This window comes from Anguilla anguilla, chromosome 17 (genome assembly GCF_013347855.1).
Source record: "Anguilla anguilla isolate fAngAng1 chromosome 17, fAngAng1.pri, whole genome shotgun sequence".
Classification (NCBI taxonomy): Eukaryota; Metazoa; Chordata; class Actinopteri; order Anguilliformes; family Anguillidae; genus Anguilla; species Anguilla anguilla.
In genome coordinates this window covers 15116230-15135203 of record NC_049217.1, presented here as the reverse complement: position 1 = coordinate 15135203, position 18974 = coordinate 15116230, and the positions used below count along the sequence as shown (strand labels likewise).

Here is an 18974-nt window from a genome sequence, read left to right as displayed (position 1 = left end):
ACACTCTCTGGATATAGACAAGTCCTGAGCTGCATGAGGTCTGTTATTCATTAAAACACTATTTCTACATCTAGGCAGTCTTGCATTCGTGGTTTTGGGAGTTTTTACTCACAAACGCCCAGATGGCTGGCTAATCTGGCACTTACACGGTGAATATCGGCGGGTCTTATTACCGACCGCTCGGCTCCATCGAGATAGAATTCACACAGACGAGTCAACATTCTTCAGAAGAATCTAGAAGATATTTCGGTGTATTTCTTGTCAACCCAAGTCACGATTTCCGAAAGCTCCAAAGCTCGTGGATTTTTGGTTCTTTTGAGTTTGAGCCTCAAATCCAGTTAGGGACAGGTGCTGACTCATTCTACTGCAACTTATCTATTTCAGGCCATCTGTGCAGTGCAGACCTACCTGCAATTATGGAACTGGCAGGGGCCCCTCCCTCACCTTCCATTCCACCTACTGTCTGGAACTGTCTGACATCAGCACTATGTATAGAGCCTCTATAAATTCTCTTAACCGAACTCATGCTGATAAAAAAATGTGGTTCGCTGAGTAAGTGGCAGGAACATGAAGATATTCCAAACTCCCGTCGAACTGCTGCTAGACGCCAGCCATTAACCTCTGCCACAGTGGTTAACGCTCCTCTTTTTTTAAACATTTTTTTCAGGTTCCTTGCCCAGCTCGTTAGCCGCTGCTTCAGCTGGTTGTGCTGCGCAGCCGTTCCCACTGCTGCCACAGGCAGTCTTCAGGCACCCCAGTCGGGCAGAAGGGCCACTCTTCCGTGGAAGGGAGAACCTGTCTCTACCTCGGCTGTGCTGTGGCGAATTGTGCAATGCCCCGTGGGACTCCTGGGTACAGGTAGCAATGTTAGCACACACATGGTCAGGATTCGACCTCAGTCTGTGGTGTGTGTCTCTCCAGCCCCAGCACCAAGGACTAGCACTTCAGCTGGGCTCAGTTACTGCACCAAAGGCTAGAACTTTAGCAGACCTCAGTTACTGCACCAAGGTTAGCACTTCAGCTGGGCTCAGTTACTGCACCAAAGGCTAGAACTTTAGCAGACCTCAGTTACTGCACCAAGGTTAGCGCTTTAGCTGGGCTCAGTTGCTGCATTGAGGGCTAGCACGTTAGCTAAGCTCCGTTACTGTACCAAGGCTTAGGGATTTAGCTGGACTCTGTTACTGCATCAAGGGCTAGCACGTTAGCTAAGCACCACTACTGTACCAAGGCTTAGGGCTTTAGCTGGACTCAGTCGCTGAGGGCTAGCACTTCAGGTGGAATTGCTAGAATTACTGTATGAGCTTTTCAGATCAGGTGCACAAAGACGGTGAGAAACATGAGCTCCATGACAAGCACAGCGCTCCTCTCTCATACGGTTTAAAGATCACTCTTCTTCCTGAAAGCGCCATAGTTATTCAAATTCGCTAATCCAAACTCTGTCCCCTCTAAACTGATTTTCTATTGGCTCACATGGCTGTCAATATTGGTCAGGAAGCAGGCCTGCTGTGACAACATAGCGATTTTCCAGGGCCCGCATTTCTACCAGATTTCAGAAAGACTAACGAATCTGATTGGGCCACACTTATGAGTGGGAACTGGCTGTGGCTCGGATACAAACACGCAACCTGCCACTCCAGCGCATAAGCTGTTATTGCACCAGGCAAATACTTTCTGCAAATTGTCTCCGTAGGTGTTCAGACACGTGTCATGAAATTGGTGATTTTGTGAGCATCACCCTCTGATTGGGGAGGATGGCTATTCGGCAGTGGAAAACCTGGTCCCCTAAGGGACTGGTTGCACACAGAGAAAGTTCAGTATTATTGAATTTTTTATACTTACATCAGAGAAGTCTTTTTGACCTCTCCCCTTCATATCCCCTATGCAATGCTCTCTGTGCAGTGCTCAGAATGTATGCCATAAAGTTTACATAATGCTGTCATAACCATAGCACAGCATCTGTCATAACCAGGCCAGACAACACGCTATATCTTTATATCTTGTGACTGATCTAACACTGTCATAATGCCTGCAGTGATCATTTTGTGCAGGTTATTTTGAACCTGTCTAGTTACATTTTATTTTTTTAATGACATTATGACAGAATAATGACATTTGCTATGCGCTGTAATACACTGTAATGGCAGGTCATGACGGTTGTTGTGTCATGTTTGTTGTGTAAGCTCTACAGTATGTATTTCTGTGTCATCTCTGCCGTATGCTACCAAGCGGCCTCGGGCCATTCGAAAACTGTTGTTCGGTTTCGGGCACGTGTGGAAATCGGCGTAAGGCCCTCACCGCGGCAGATGGCGTCGTTGATGGGCGAGCAGGGCCGCATCTCCAGCTCCACGCCCTCCTCGCAGATGCTGCAGGGCAGGCAGGGGTCGAGCGAGCTCTCCTGGTCCGAGTAGGTGTCGTCCAGGCACTCGTCGCAGACGGTGTCGTGCTCCCCGGCGCAGCCCTCCACCACCCCGTGGCCCAGCGGGCAGGCCGTGCAGGCCCGGCAGTGCCCCGTCAGGCTGCTCAGGTAGTAGCCGTAGTCGCACACACACACGGCGTCGTTGGAGTCCGTGCAGGGCGTCAGCATGCGGAAGAGGCCCGTGCACTGCGTGCAGGGCTGGCACACCTCCGTGTGGCTGTAGTTCTCGGAGAACGTCTCGCCTGCGGGGGGAAGGGGGTGGGGCACAGTTTCAAATACAGGTATCTGGACCTTGATTGGTTGATTGATTTGTTGGTTGGTTGATTGATAGATTGGTTGATCAATAACTTTATTGCCTTGGGGAAATTACTTTTGCTGTTATGAAAGAAAATTCACAACATGCACAATAAGCAAAAAATAAGTACAGGAGTGTACTGTATTTGCACATGTTTGTGATACATATTTAGATGAACAATACTCAATTACATGAAAAATTTAGTCCGCTGAATAAGGTGTCATAGCGCTGGGCTGGAATAAAAAGTCAGCACCCGTATCAGCCTTTCCCGGATAAGGCTTGACAATCCTGTGGTAACTGAATGATTAGTTGAGATGATTTAAGGTACGGCAATGTGTTGGGTGCTTAACAAGTAGCTTGTGAAAGTTCTGTATCGCCCTCTTTCTGTCGGAGGACAGAACTGCAGTTTTAGAAAAGAAACCTCAAGGCTAAATTAACACAGGTTGCCTTGCCTCTTTTTATGTATGGTACCTGCAAAGCAGCCTACAGCTCTATCGTTCTGATTGCAGCTTGCAGGCCAATGTTCTTAGCATTTTGCAACAAAATACATTTGAGTGTATTTTTGCCCATTCCTGGGATGGGGGAGCAGGTCCCCGGGGTCAGTCCTATCATCCTGTGGCGCTCACAGAAAGAAAACGCTTCAGGAACTGCGTCAGTGCCGACGAAATCAGAGCACACGCCATCAGGCAGCTGAATGTCAACTGTTACTAAAGTAAGGCAATCAGTCAGACTAGATTACACAAAGCCAGTCAAACCCGACTGCCCACACAGGTCTATTCAGGTGCAAAGCCCTGCCCGTGCGGAGTTGAATTTACAGGTGAAGAGTAAGAATCGAGGCGATGCGCAGGCAGCCGATATCACCGGCAGACCCGTTCATCACTCTGAGAGAGTTTTCCGGGGGAAGGACTCAGGAGTGGTGAGTGGGCTTGAGGAGTTAAGCATGCCCGTGCCACTCTGAGATCGGAGGTCTTGGAGGTCTCTGAGACAGGGAGGTCTTAGTGGTGAAAAAAGAAGTAATCAATATTGCATGTTATTGTGGAATTGCGCTGGGATATAATTAGAAACGGGCTAAATTATGCAGCAGAGGCTTTGTGCAGTCCTGGCGGAAGGGTTGTTTGGGGTACTGGGGCAGGACGAGAATCTGCTCCAGAACAATATTCCACTGTACGGCTGGTCTTTGGTCTGTACTGCCGGGAGGGAGAGGAAATGCGGAGACAAGCTCATTCTGTGATGAGACAAAGCTGCGTGTGTGTGTGTGTGTGTGTGTGTGTGTGAGAGTGTGCGTGTGCGTGCGTGTGAGTGTGTGTGTGTGTGTGTTTGTGTGTGTGTGTGAGTGCGTGTGTGTGTGTGTGTGTGAGGGCGTGTGTGTGTGTGTGTGTGTGTGTGTGTGTGCGTGTGTGTGTGTGTGTGTGTGTGCCTGTGCCTGTGTGTGTGCGTGTGCGTGTGTGTGCGTGTGTGTGTGTGCAAGTGCGTGTGTGTGTGTGTGTGTGCCTGTGTGTGCGTGTGCCTGTGTGTGCGTGTGCGTGTGTGTGTGTGTGAGTGCGTGTGCCTGTGTGTGAGTGCGTGCGTGTGTATGTGCCTGTGTGTGTGTGAGTGCGTGCGTGTGTGTGTGAGTGCGTGTGACTGTGTGTACGCGAGGCTGTGTGTGTGTGAGTGCGTGCGTGTGTGTGTGAGTGTGTGTGTGTGTGAGTGTGTGTATGTGAGTGAGTGTGTGTGTGTGTGTGTGTGTGTGTGAGTGTGTGTGTGTGTGCGTGTGCGTGTGTGCGTGCGCGTGCGTGCGCGTGTGTGTGTGAGTGCGTGTGTGTGTGTGTGTGTGTGTGCGTGCGTGTGCGTGTGCGTGTGAGTGTGTGCCTGTGTGTGTGTGAGTGCGTGCGTGTGACTGTGTGTACGTGAGGCTGTGTGTGTGAGTGCGTGCGTGTGACTGTGTACGTTGAGGCTGTGTGTGTGTGTGCATGCATGAGTGTGTGCATGCGTGTGTGTGTATGTGTGTGTGCGCACGTGACTGTGTGTGTATCTGTATGTGCATGCACATGTGACTGTGTGTGCCTGTCAATGTGTGTGTGTGTGTAAGCATGTGTGTTACTGCTTTCATACTATACATTCATGTCTGAGTGCATGTGTATGTTTTGGGGGATGGTGTGTGTGTGTGTGTGTATGCACACACAGCCATACCGTACATGCATGCATCTGTGCATGTTTATGGTGGTTGGGGGGGTAGGATTTATGGTTAGCAAGAAAGCAAAACTAGAAAAATGTAACCTATTCAATTTTTTTTACTTCTTTTCTGGAAAGGTCTGTCTCTGGCTCTAACACTGTGGGAACGAGTTCGCAGTTCAGCTCTGCAAGGGAGGCCCGCTGCAAGCGAACCGTCAGGCCGGCGTTTCCGTGGGAGCCGAAACACATTCTCCCAAGGAGCGTGGCGGTTGCCATGTTTTTAATCTGCTCCTCTCCTGAGTGCTGACAGGTGGAATTACGATTGTGGATTGCCGTGATAAAACAAAAGGAGGGCGTGGCGACCCTGATGATCCATCATAGGCGGGGCCGCTCTCCTTCGGGCCGGCGGGGCGAATTCCCGCGCGAGCGCCGTGACGCGGCTAAACGCGGCTAAGCGTAAACATGTGTTGGCGCGCGGCGCTCTGTGGCCCGCGCGGTGGAGAGAGAGGGATGAGAGAGCGCACATCATGGGACGTACTGTACAGCGGGGCCTGCCAGATCAGCCTGGCTAATGGGATCGGCGTGAGCTCGGCGACCAATGGGGGACGGGGAGGGGCGGGACCCGAACGCGATCGCCGGAACGCGAACGTGGTGGATTGGCCGACCCGGCCCCGCTGCCTCTAGTCTACCCTCCATCCCCATCGCCCCTCTCCTGCCCCCCAAAAATCCCCCCCCTCCTCCCCCACATCCATCCAACCCCCATCTCCGCCTACCCTCTTCCCTCCCCCAAAACCTGCCCCCCACCGCCCCCCCCCCGGCCCAGCTCCCCCTCCAACGAGTCCTCCTCAGTCCATTACCATAACGGCTGACATCAATAATGCATAGCAGTGCCTTCAGATGCTCCAGCATGCAGCTATGGGCCCTGTTATTTACCACTAGCAAAATTACAGTACAGTGTTTCTCACTAACATTCCTTACAAAACCTCAGTCCAAGTCTGGTGACACAGGAAGCCGCTGTAAGCGTACGTGTAAGGGCGGGGCCTTGAGATTCAGGGGCCCACTGTGGGGGTCAGTCTTTTATTCTCCTGTGGTTCGTTTCGCTACCCTCCCCCCCCCACGTTCCCAACCCCTTTACACCCCCACAGGGTCTCTTATCTCTCTACCTCATTAACTATTAAATGCGGTAGACTGGCCTTATTTTGCTTGTGAGACTCATCAACAGTAGTCACTCGTATAAAAATTAAGCCTGAGAAAATATCACGCCAAAAAGTTAGCCCCCCCCCACCCCCCAGGCTGTCAAACTCTGAACTTTGAAATTTCAATCATGTGTTAGTAAGGCAGAGCTCACTACCAAGGCTTCACTTCAAAAGGCATCTTGTGGTTACAGTGGAGCCTATCACATGCTGCACTGTCTAATTTTAGTTTAAGAAGTTTGGTTTAATTCAGAACCTTGAGCATTTACCATGACTTTACTAGCCCTGCCTGTGTACCATTTCAAGCCCAGTTGTTACTTATAACATTACAGTCTCAATCTCCCTCTTCTACCTGCTATAGCTCTGAACATTATGTTGTCAGCTTACATATAAAAGACCATCTGTTATGACACTGGTGATGTGAAATCAGGTCTGCTCATTGCCTAAACCTTGCGTGTGCAATAGCTGTGCCCTAACCCGGAATTAAACCCGCAATCTCCCCATAACAAATTCAGCAAGTCGTCCGTATGTATCTGTGGATAAGAGCCTACATATAATGCGAAGTAAATGTAAAACATAGCATGAATATGTAAGGTGTTTAAATCACCATGGATACGGATATACGCTAAGCTAATAAAGACGGTACCGTAAATCCCTTCCCCACTGAGACTCACCGCGCTACCTGTGCTGTGCACTACAGGGTGGGTCATCCTGCACCAGCGGCGAAGAGGGAAGGGGGCTCCCTACACCCCACGACCAGGCAGAGGTTTGTGTGCGTCAGTCTAGCCAATGAGGGCGACTCTGAACGGTGGTGTGCTAATATTAGCACCAGAATCCTCAGAATCATTACTGTGAGCTTAATAGCAGTTGTTTCTGTCAAACGCCGGGACAGAGATGACGTAATTCCATCATTACAAACGGGAGTAGCTGAACCAGAAAGCAAAATTCAATTCCCGTCTTTATTATCTGCAGTTAAATACCTGCGTGGGCTGCTTTATCTCCCCTTCCCACTCTGACATCTCCCATTAGCTTCGTCTCTGCGGAATGACTGCTAATTAATCTCCTCAGCAAAGCACCTAACACAGCCCGCACCCATGCACACACACACACGCATACCGCACGCCCCCCACACTCACACACGCACACACATACTCCCCCCGACACACGCACGCACACACGCACACACGCACACACATACTGCCCCCCCCACACACACACATGCACACACATATTGCCCCCCTCACACACACACACATGCACACGCATACTGCACCTCCCCCACACACACACACATGCACATGCCCCCGCAACACACACACACACACACATCAGCAAGCCACCTAACAAAAACCCCCCCACCCATGCACACACACACCACCCCCACGCGCACACACACACACATGCACACGTGTACTGTCCCCCCCCCCCCCCCCCCCTTCCCCCACATACACACACAACACCAGCAAACTGCCTAACACACCCCCCACCCATGGACACACGCACATGCACACACATACTGCCCCCCCACACAGAAAAACACACACCTGCACACACCTCCCACAAACACAACTCCAACAAACACACCCCCCACCCATGCACACACACGGGTGGATGGACGGGACTGGATATCATTGAATATATCTACACGTTTGACTGATAAACACTCAGCGCACTGATATCCCAGTTATATCACTGGTGACGGACAGGGTCAGCGGCAGGACAGTCTGATTGGCTCAGATACACGCCCACGACAACGTGATGACACTGCTCTTCACTCTCCAAACAGATTAATTACGTGTCATTGTTCAACTCCCTTTCCGTGTCCAGTTAGGACAACTAATTTTGTGTTATTTTCAACACAGTCTATGCTAAAAAGTCTCCCTTTGTAATACATGAAATGCATACTTGTAACACAAAAGTGGTGACTTTTACACTTTAAAAATGTGTTGAAAGTAACGCAAACGTAGTAACAAAAGACGTGTGGGATATTAACATGTCGTTTTTGAGTGTTGTGGCGCATTTTCCTTTCCTGTACCATTGCTTCACACACAGGCCGAGTCTTTCCCTCTTCTGACCCACACTAATTAAAGAGCTAGTACTGCCAGAAGAAATGATTCAGAGCACTAATGGCGCCTTTTTCATTACTAAATTACTTTTTTTACATCTATGATTCACTCAGCGACACTACTATACAGAGTAAATTTCATAGATCACAATTTGCAATTATCTGCTTATACGTTGAGTTTTTTTTGCTTTCCTGTAACAGTTTGGGGAAAGTGTTAAAATAGGGCTTTGCCCCTCCTGGGATTCAAACCTGTAACCCTCTGGTCAGAGATCCAGCTCACATTTCACTGCTTTATTAGGCCTTTCTGCCTGAAGGGGCACCTCGCCAGCACTCGCACATTCTGCGTGACGCAGGAAAACCAACCGATGCCTTTCTTAAAGGGGTGTGTGTGTGTTCATGCGAGTCTATATTCATGAGAGGATACATAAAACAGGCAGGTTTAATAGACCAGTCTGTGGTTGCAACAGCCTACCCTATATTTAGCACCAGTGCATTTCAATAAAGGCTCTTCGCTAATACTAAGCAATGGCCTGGCTGTTCCCAGCTCTCAAAGCAAGGTGTAAATGAAACACACGCCATTACTGAAGAGTCTCTGTCCAGATTTGGCCAAATTGCAGGACTGCACAGTGCGTATCTATCTCCATCCCAGCAGAGGGCCTCCTCTTTCTGGAATTATTCACTATGTGAGTATGTAATCGCTTGCTGCATAAGTCTAAACATCACAAGAATTATTTAATACATGGCATTTTATAGGTGCATCAAGTATGTCATTCATAAATAAACCAATCACAGGAAGGTTGAGTCAACTGGGTGTAACCCTGTGTGCATATAGGGCAGAGAACACTGTCCAGCGTATCCCCTGTGGTAGGGTGGTACAGTAGTTGGGGAACTGACCTTGCAACCTTGAAGAGCTTGCAGGTTCAATTCCCAGGTAGGGCACAGCCATTGTACATTTGAGCATGGCACTCAGCCTGAATTGTTTCAGTACACAATCTCAGAAGAAAGGCCTCCAAAAGGCTCCTCTGTGTCTCCATAGAGGAACCCTATCTAGTTAAAGTGTTCTTTGTCAGGCAAAATGGTTAAATCTGGGAGCTTTAACTCTTGTCACACCTACCATAGATGGTTCCATAAGGAACTAAAAAGTGTCTCTCTGCTCTGTAGAGACAAGCCATAGAGTGTATATAATCCAGCTGTATATGTTGATACTAGTGTACTGAAGTAAAAGTGTACTAAAGTCTCAAATACTGCCTGCTATGTCCTGGTCATGCACGTCTCTCTGCTTCACCAACAGCAAGGTGGTTTTCACACCAGCAGGTTAATTACATTTCCAATATATTCATTCATAAATTCAGAAAAAGCCAATTAATTTACATTATATTTCTTTTCAGGACATTCATTTCATAATACATATTTAATATATCATTTTATGTTCTGTACCTATTAGGTTTATCTACTTTAGTACTTCAGTACTTCTAGTACTTTATTGTAATATGTGCTCTGTGTCAATTTTAAATGAGAAATATATTTATTGAATGCTTATTGACATTTACTTTTGTACGGTAGTGCAAGTCCGTCCTACAGGCTTCAGGGTGGAAGTGAGATCAGCCAGGACAGTGCGCGCTCAGTGGAGAGCTGGACTTCCCTGGACGGAAGTGCTAACGCTACGGGGCTGCCTGAAAGGGTTCAATCAGGAGCCATTTCGAAACAGGCAAGGACTCTCTTTCCCTGATACGTGACTCAGTGGGCTGCCAGGTAATGGGGGTGCTGTGGGCTTGCGGGTACTGAGGACATTTTACCGTGCTCTTTTTTAAAAAAATTTATCCAATCAGGGTTTGAAGCTGACTCAAACTTTCCTACACCAGAGGTCTTACTCTATGAGTGTATGTATGCAACTACACGTGTGTATGTGCACGCACCTGTATTGTGTGGTTGTCGAACCAATTCAGCTGTGTTCAGATAGCAGACAGAGAAAATAGTACCAAGCACCCTGCCCTCAACACTGGTTTTATGCAAGGAACAGCACAACACAACTAGATACTTGACAGACGCATTTCTTATTTAATTTAACCTTCATTTATACAGGGTAGGTTGACTGAGCACACATGCCCATTTACAGCAATGCCCTGTTAATTCCTTCCCCCACCCCTGTCCCACGTCCCACGTGTAGCCTAACCTGCATGTCATTTAAAAACTGCATGCAGAGCCAGTGCTGTTGGAAACCCTCAGGCATTTTGGTGGCACAATGACAAAACTGCGGCTTTTTGCTGCATAAGGCCCATTTTCCAAAATATGCCTGTAAACCAAGTTATGCCTGTAAACCGAGTAATGTTGCAATAAACCTAAATATCTGAGACGTGTGTTCCACGTGCAATGGCATGTCTGCCACATATGGACGACAGTCTGAGATCTTTACAGTTTAAGGGATTTTTTCCAGCGAGCACAAGGCCGAACGCAGATGGAATTTAGACGTCTAAAGGATTGGATCTCTAGGTTGATTGATGTTAAACACAATAGGTTAGCTGAGATTAGCTCCAACAGGTATATACCATCTAGGCGTTTGGTGAAAACCCGGCTACATTTGGTTGAGAAGTGAAAGTTTTCTGGCCGACTAGGACATAGGACTAGGAGTTAAATTGGAGCTACCCTGAGCTAACCTAGTCTGTTTATGTCAAAGCATCTCTAAACCCAGTTTTCCACCCACTGGATGGAAGCAAATCCCTGCAGCAATGCTCCAACATCTAGTATAAAGCCTTCGCAGAAGAGTGCAAGTCGTTATAGTGGCAAAGGATGGACAACTCCATATTAATGCCTGTAATTTTAAATAAGATGTTGGGTGTCAGGTGTACACGTACTTTTGGCCATGTGGTGCATGATTTATCCTCATTTCAGCAGACTGGTGGTTTCAGTAAAAAAAATTTAATTTTAATTCAAAATTCTTACTTTTTATTCTACATTATGGAATAAGCAGGCTTAGATCTCTGGGGAATTATATATTTTTTACTGTAAGTGGATAAACAGGTGAGATCATTTTCATGACAATATTTGATTACTCAGTCATGTTATGTTTTGTTGATGCAGTTTACGATACTGAAACAACATGTATGTTAATAGAAATGATGAAGGCTGTGTGTAAATATCTGAATATCCTGTGAAATTACCGCCGGTCCTTCTTTAACAGTAACTATAGTAACCGCCAGCTACAGTATAACTGCGGTTGAACCACAGTCAACCCCGAGAGGATGCTGACTCAGCTGACCCCGATCAGCTCATCAGTAACCATAAAACTAAGATGAAAAGTGACTGAGATTCACAGTCATTTTGGCCATATCTGAAATCATCTGTGCAACAAATCACAGAGAAGTATGGTGTGGAGTCACCACTTTGTAATTAGTGAAGAATATAAAAACAACAATAAAAAATACATATTATTTTGAAAGCTTCCATGTGTGAAAATATATAAATAAATGCATCATGCATTATATAATAGCTCGTTGGTACAACTTAACATTCTCAATATTTGTTCACCAAGACAGAGTTTGCATGAAGTAAGGCCAAGTGGTAACATGGCTTTTTGCCAATATATTTGCATGGATCGTTGAGTATGTGCAGCATGCAATTTCATGGTTTTGTACATTTTGGAACATACTGTAATTTACGAGTAACAGTTTCACGTGTAAAATTTCTTAAGCTGGTATCAGTAAGAAGACACTGTCTTTAAAATTCTTCAAGACACGCCAGACAGCACATAGATACGCGAAGTGTTGATTGTACACTTTCAGACTTACGTAAGTTGCGCGGTTGTCAGTATGCGGGTGATTTGTGTCACGCCCCAAGCAATTTTTTTTCAGCTTTATTTGATAGAACAGTGTAGAGAGACAGGAAGAATTGGGAGGAGAGAGAGAGAGAGAGAGAGAGAGACGTGCGACAAGGGTAGGCGGTCGGATTCGAACCGCCGACGTCGCGGCTCGCATTGAGCATGTGGATAGCGCTCTACGGGCTGCGCCACTAGAGGCCCCCCCGCCCCATGCGATTTTTAAGGGAGTGTTGTTGTGCGGAGGGACGGCGTGTGTGGCGGGTGTAAGCGTGCTTGGCGGAGCGGCGTATCGCGGTACTCACTGTCCAGGCACTGGGCGCAGACCGTCTGCTTGGCTCCGCACTTCTGGACCACGCCCTCTCCAGGCTGGCACTGCAAGCAGCACTCCCCGTCGCTGGTGTGCTGGCCCGACTCACAGTCGCTCTGAGCCGCCAGGACCTCCATCTGCCACGGCAACCGCACAGGCGTGAGACCACACCCACACGCTCGTGACCTCTGCACCCCATACAGCTGCACGGCAACCTCACAGACATGAGACCACACCCACACACCTGCACACAACTGCACAGACATGAGACCACACCCACGCATGCTCGTGACAACCACACCCCATACAGCTGCACGGCAACCTCACAGACATGAGACCACACCCACACACCTGCACACAACTGCACAGACATGAGACCACACCCACACACCTGCACACAACTGCACAGACATGAGACCACACCCACGCCTGGTCGTGACAACCACACCCACACACCTGCACACAACTGCACAGACGTGAGACCACACCCACACACCTGCACACAACTATACAGACATGAGACCACACCCACACACACACGCATGACAAGCACACCCCACACACATGTGCGTGGCAACTACATAGAAATGCTACCACAGACGCGTGCGTACACACACACACACACACACACAAAGTACACAGACATGCAGCCACATCCCCACACATCACTTCCCAACACACATGCAAACGGCACCCAAAATGAGACCACACACACACACACAAAAACGCAGGTATATAACCACACACATCCCACACACGCAAACATATACCGCATGCCACACACAAGTAGCAGCACACACAAACGAGTCCTGACCCGCTCACTCACACGAGTAACAATACACACTCATGCATGAAACCACACCCACATACACACACAAGAATCGCAACCACACACCACATATGTACATGTACGGCTCCTACACACCATGAGGCCCCACCCACACAACATGAGACCACATCCACACAATGTGAGACCACACCCATACAACACGAGGTCACACCCACACAACATGAGACCACACACACACAACATGAGACCACACCTACACAACATGAGGCCACACCCACACAAATGAGACCACACCCACACAACATGAGGCCACACCCACAAATGCAGACACAACAACAACAGGCATTACTGGAACATTGTGACAGTTGTTAGTGCTGCGTAGTTTTGGTAGTGTTGTGATGGTGTAAAATGTGTGACAGTGACTGTTTCAGGAGCGTAGCGATGGTAATGGTGAAAAGAAATCCTCCATTTTAAGTATTTGCTTTCATTTTATTAATCTTGCATTAACTTTTCAAAAGGCATAGCAAGTCTGCATTTATTGCATAGCCATCTTCGGTCATTTTCCTACAGTTATAAGTCTTTTTTATTCTTTTAAAAGTTAAAAACAAATACTGGGGCAGAAAAAATTAATATGAAATCCAAAGCATACTATAGGCTCTATCTCTGGTGACCATCAGTTGTGTTTCCATTGTGGTGGAAATTCTATCTACATCCACCGGCGGTGAGAAGAGCCAAACGACTTACACACTATATTCTTTTCAAGCTTTAATGCTTCCGAACATAAGCTTATGCTGAGAGACACTCTTACCTAGTGCACTGAGGCGCAGCCCAGAGACTTCCTTTTTTATAGCATAACCAGCGACAGGCTGTCATTAAAAACTGATAAACAGGATGCATGTGCATTTTCAGTAATACTCATTTTAGAAATGACATCTTGGCAGATGTGTGCGGAGGTGGCTTATCTGTCTCTTGACCTTCCTTTTCTCAGAATCGTTTCTCTGCCTTACTTCGCAAGAGAGCAGGCAGGTGTTTGTGGCACGTCCTGTAGCACATCTCACCTGCAGGCCTCTTTTGCACACTCGTATCTTTGCTTTGAATTTTACCAACACGCCTTTCCAACAGTAATCAATCATTGGGCACAGAGGGTTAACTGAGTTACCAGAATTCACAAAACTCTGGGGTATGACTTGAGTAAATAATTTGTGAATTATGAATGAACTGACATTTAATTTCATTGAAAAAATGGCAAATAATAATCCAACCCGATCTGACCCCAACCCGATTCCCTGTAAGGAAATAAAAAGCGGAGCCAAAGATGTTTGTAGGCTTTGGGTCTCTCTCTCTCTCTCTCTCTCTCTCTCTCTCTCTCTCTCTCTCTCTCTCTCTGTCTCTCTCTCTATATCTCTCTCTTTCTCTCATTCTCTCACGTGCACACACAGGCATACTGTCTCTCCCTCACAGACACACACACAAACAGTCCTTTACACCTTTGTTAAATTTCCTCACTAAAGTAGATTTCCTAATTAAGTAAGCCTGCCTCAATGCGCAGGTCCATATTACCCACACACTTCCAAGATCTTACCCCTAATCCCCCCCCCCCCCCCACCCCCCCCCCCCCCCCCCCCCCATCCTGCTCCACAGTCGCACACCAAATCCAATCACAAACACATTCTCTCTGTCCAGCACATTCCAGGAACAGTGTGTCTGGCTGCAGTCCATCCTCAGAGCTCTTCTGTCTTTTATCTGTTTTGTATCACCCAGCGTTCTGAGTGTATATTTAAGATGGTTCTGAGTGTATATGTAAGATTCTTCTGAGTATATATTTAAGATGCTTCTGAAAGTATCTTAAATATATACTATCTATTTAACATGTGACCACTTGTTTGCACTGAATTTGGCTGAAACACATTCAAATGGAATTTGATAGTAGTTTGATAGTTTTATATCAAATTTTAATCTTACGATCTGCACACACGCACACAGAAACACACTCAAAGCCCCCATTCATTCAAAGGGGCAGCTTAGGACCACAGGTCACATGATCAGGGCAGTCTGCATGCCCCAGAGCTACACTTTGACCTGAGGAGCAGGCTGGCAAGATGCCAACTGACGTTTTCCCCTAACATAGTAATCCAACAGTCACCTTACTTACGGTGAACATAATATCTGAGACCTGCATGAATTCACACTCATACACAGACACGTGTGCACACACATACATGCACAGGCATACATACCTACAGTATACCACAGCATGCTATCAGTCTGTTGCATAATCTTACACACATTATGACGTAGACAGAGACTCGAACACAAACATGTTCACAGTACACACAACATATCTGTTAAACGCATTCATTGGTCAGTTCAAAATAACCATGATGTCTGCCATGATTATCGAAATTCATTTGGCTAAATCCTGTAAAACAATTTGAATTAAAGTACTGATAGTGACTTCCCCGTTGTGATACAAATTGACTAGCAAATAAACTGTTTTCAAACGACGTCGTTATTGCCCATTACGGAAATTTAGTCTGGGCTATCACTGAGTGATATCACTCAGCCGTTCTTGAATGGTCTCGCGGGACGCCCGTCACTAAATGTAACCCAATGTGAATCGGTGGAAGACTTTGATTGGTGTCACATTTGACTGTAGGTAAATTTCTATGCAGTTCTAATTAATTACATACTGTTTAGGTGCTTAAACTATTTTATTCACGATTACTGCTATCACAGGCTATTTCTGAAAGGGTGAATGTTGGAAGCAAAACGTGTAGATCTGATTTTTTAGTACCACGGCACTACTAAGCAAAAAACACGAGCGTTCACAAGCCCATTTAAAATGGAGATGTGGAAGAGCAGGAGCAGGCGTTAGGTTTAGATTTGCGCCGAATAATGGAGTTGCTAACAAACATTTGAAACCATTAAAACTAAAGAAGCTATTGAACTAATGCAGACGCAGTTTTTCCTCTGCCATGCGGTTTCGAGGTATTTTTGGGAACTCCTGAGCAAGTTACAAAAGGCGTCGATAGTGACCACAATACAGTCACCTCACACGCCGCTTCGTGCTTTGCTTAGCCTGCTGTTTGTTTTTTTTTTGTTTTTTAAGCCGTCAGGCTGCTGTGCTTTCATATAGCCTGTGACGCATTCTGAAGCGTGCCTAGCCTAAATATAGAACACAATAATTCATTATTAAAAGTGCAATATTTCTTATCATAGGAGTGGTTAGTATCCTGCACCAGCCCATACGGCGTATAGTTTCTGCTTAGCAGGCACCTGCTCTTCCAGCATCCAGTTGCTATTAAAGATGTGCGAGCGCCAACGGAGTCTCCGCGCCACACAGAAAAGTACAGTAGAGACGTTTTCAGTGACGAAACGAACAGTAAAATAATGTGTGAATGAAGAGGGCGAGGTCCGTTCGCCAGCTCTTCCTAGGGTCGCACTGTCAGCCTCAGCCTCTCTGGATACAGTATATCCTACAGTAACTGAATCACCAGAAAAGAATACCACAAAATCAGCCCTGATACACTGAACTCGCACAAAGACACCAGACACAAAATAGGGATAAAAACTATCCCGGTTGTGGATGAAAAATACAGCAACATTAAATTAATACCAATAAATCGAGGAGGTTTAAAATACGGCAAATACTCACCGCTCCAAGTAAAACCATTAACATCAGGGTTCTCATCCTGCGTTTTTATTTGTGTTTTGGAAAAGAAATACAGACGAGTAAGTATTGAATATTTAAAAAAGAATTAGTCATGTATCGGGAAAAAATATTCTGCATTGTTAGTGTGTTATCATATCAATTAATTTATCCTCGTGCGTTTCTTCATTTCTTCATGAGTTATAGTTGTAATTGTGTCCTACAGTCTCCGCAGCAAAGACAATTTAGTCCACGCGCTCCAGTCGCAGTTTTCGGGACCTTTTTGCGAACGATGCGCGGTGGTGGACAGGTAGCTGCTGTCGCTGTCTAAATGAACTGTGCTGAGTACTATCCAGAGAGCACTGCGGAGTGGACGGGCTTGCACAGTTTGACTGTGAGTCATTGAACAGATTTTACTCGCTGCTTGTGCTAGTGACTTGTGAGTCACTCCTCCCCTCCTCTGACACCAAAAGAATCAAAGAATCTCGCATGTGCCCTTCCCACCGGGTCCCCCCCCCCCCCCCCCCCCCCATCTCTCCCTCTCTCTCTCTCTCTCGTGCTGGACAATTGCAAACATTTAGCGTACTGTGTTGAAATTTGAGTTTTCAAATGGATACGCACAAATATCGATGGGGCCATCGCCTACGTTAACTGCCATGTAAACCACCGTTAAATTACTTAATGCTGTGGACATATAAAATTGCTACAATCTTTACTTGAGTGGTACAGTGCATTTCACACGATGCTCAATAACTGATTACCTCATCGTTTATGTTTCCCCCTAATATCAGCTGCACTGTGAGCAGGTTATCATATAGGTATATTCGTATATACTTAAGCTACCACAAGAGGGCGACTAATAATCATATAGATTCTGAATACATTACGGTGCATTTCGGATTCAGTAGCATGTACGATGTGTAACCACTATAACTGTACCGCCGTCCTCCTAATTGCCCCTTCCTGTTCGAGCACACCTACTGGAGTATTTATTGAATATCCTTAACTAGCAGATACGACACATTTTAGGTCCTCTGTCCTATTACAACAACAATGGGTTAGATGAGATTTTGCCATTTCTGTAAAACCGGCCTACAGCGCAAAACGTTCCTGGCCCGTATTACCGGTGTTGTTCGTATCATTCTTTTTCAGTTGGGGGGACTTGTTAGACAAGGGAACTATTGGTGCATATATCAGTACCTTCAGTCCTTCATCCTCAGAATTTTCCTTGACTGAATTTATTTATTTATTTACTGCGCAAAGTTTTAGCCGACTACAGTGAGTGTATGTTAACCAGGATGAGTTTAATTAATTGTTCTGGAATCGCTTGTTAGCTCCCCTTTCCCTTCTAGCCGTGCATTTCCACAGCTGGCAGTGATGACCGATTCTAACGATATGAGGCTAACCGTCGTTACCTTATCAGATAGACTACTGCATCTTACTGCGTGTTGCGGCTTCTGAGTTTTGATCAACACACTGACAGATGACTACAGTGTGGGAAAGTAGCCTGCTATCGCTTTGACGAGAGGTAGAGCATTTAGCATTAAATGCACAGATAACGTAAATTGAAAGCTGGTTGAACTGGTTTACTTTTTCCATAACTGCCAGAACATGTAAATTACACTCAGGAAGTTCAATGTTATTCTGGTTATTTTAATGTCTTCAAGGTGCTTATTTTGAGTGGTTTGCTGTATAGGGTCTTGGTGTAAGAAACCTTTATTTTGAGGACAGCTGTACAGCTCTATCCTGTAAAAAGCATTTTCTCAAAGAAAGCAAATAGTTATATTGCAGATAATGTGCAGGTGAACATACCACCCACCAAAATAAAAGCAAAGCTCGAATCCATACAGCTAAGTAAGTGGGCAAGTGATTATCCATGGTGCTTGGACGTTGCTCCAGATTCCCCTTCTTAGGAAGAGGGACAAATTCTTAAGGGAATGATGCTCATACAGCACTAGTGAATGCATTTATGTTCTCTTACATTGTAAGTCACTCTGCATAAGAGCATTTGCTTAATGAAAGTATTGTCATCTGTCATGAAAATATTAGCACTAATGCATCTTAAACCCCGCCAATACCGTGACACTGCCGTTAATGGCAGGCACTCACTGTTCTTTCGGGAGAGGCATTTTGCCACTTGCTGAGTCTATTTGAATATTTAAATAAAGCTAAGTGGCCCTGCTTGTGAATCCCATGGACTTCTCCTGGGTTACTGCTATATAAGGTCTCCAGGTCTGCAGCTCACAGCTCTATAACTCACACTTCCACTCATGCGTAGCAACGTTTGTTCT

General features: G+C 46.3%; 1 protein-coding gene across 1 annotated transcript in view; it reads right to left on the bottom strand.

Moving 5' to 3' along the window:
• LOC118217270 (tumor necrosis factor receptor superfamily member 16-like) overlaps positions 1-17142 on the bottom strand; it is a 36417-nt gene extending 19275 nt beyond the window's left edge. Inside the window, exons 1-3 of the mRNA XM_035399134.1 lie at positions 16690-17142; positions 12240-12381; positions 2296-2658 (exon numbers count right to left, since the gene is read on the bottom strand). Of these exons, the coding sequence (XP_035255025.1) occupies positions 2296-2658; positions 12240-12381; positions 16690-16725 (541 nt within the window). The 5' untranslated portion in view covers positions 16726-17142. The remainder of the gene's footprint in view (positions 1-2295; positions 2659-12239; positions 12382-16689) is intronic.
• Positions 17143-18974: the final 1832 nt, after the last annotated feature.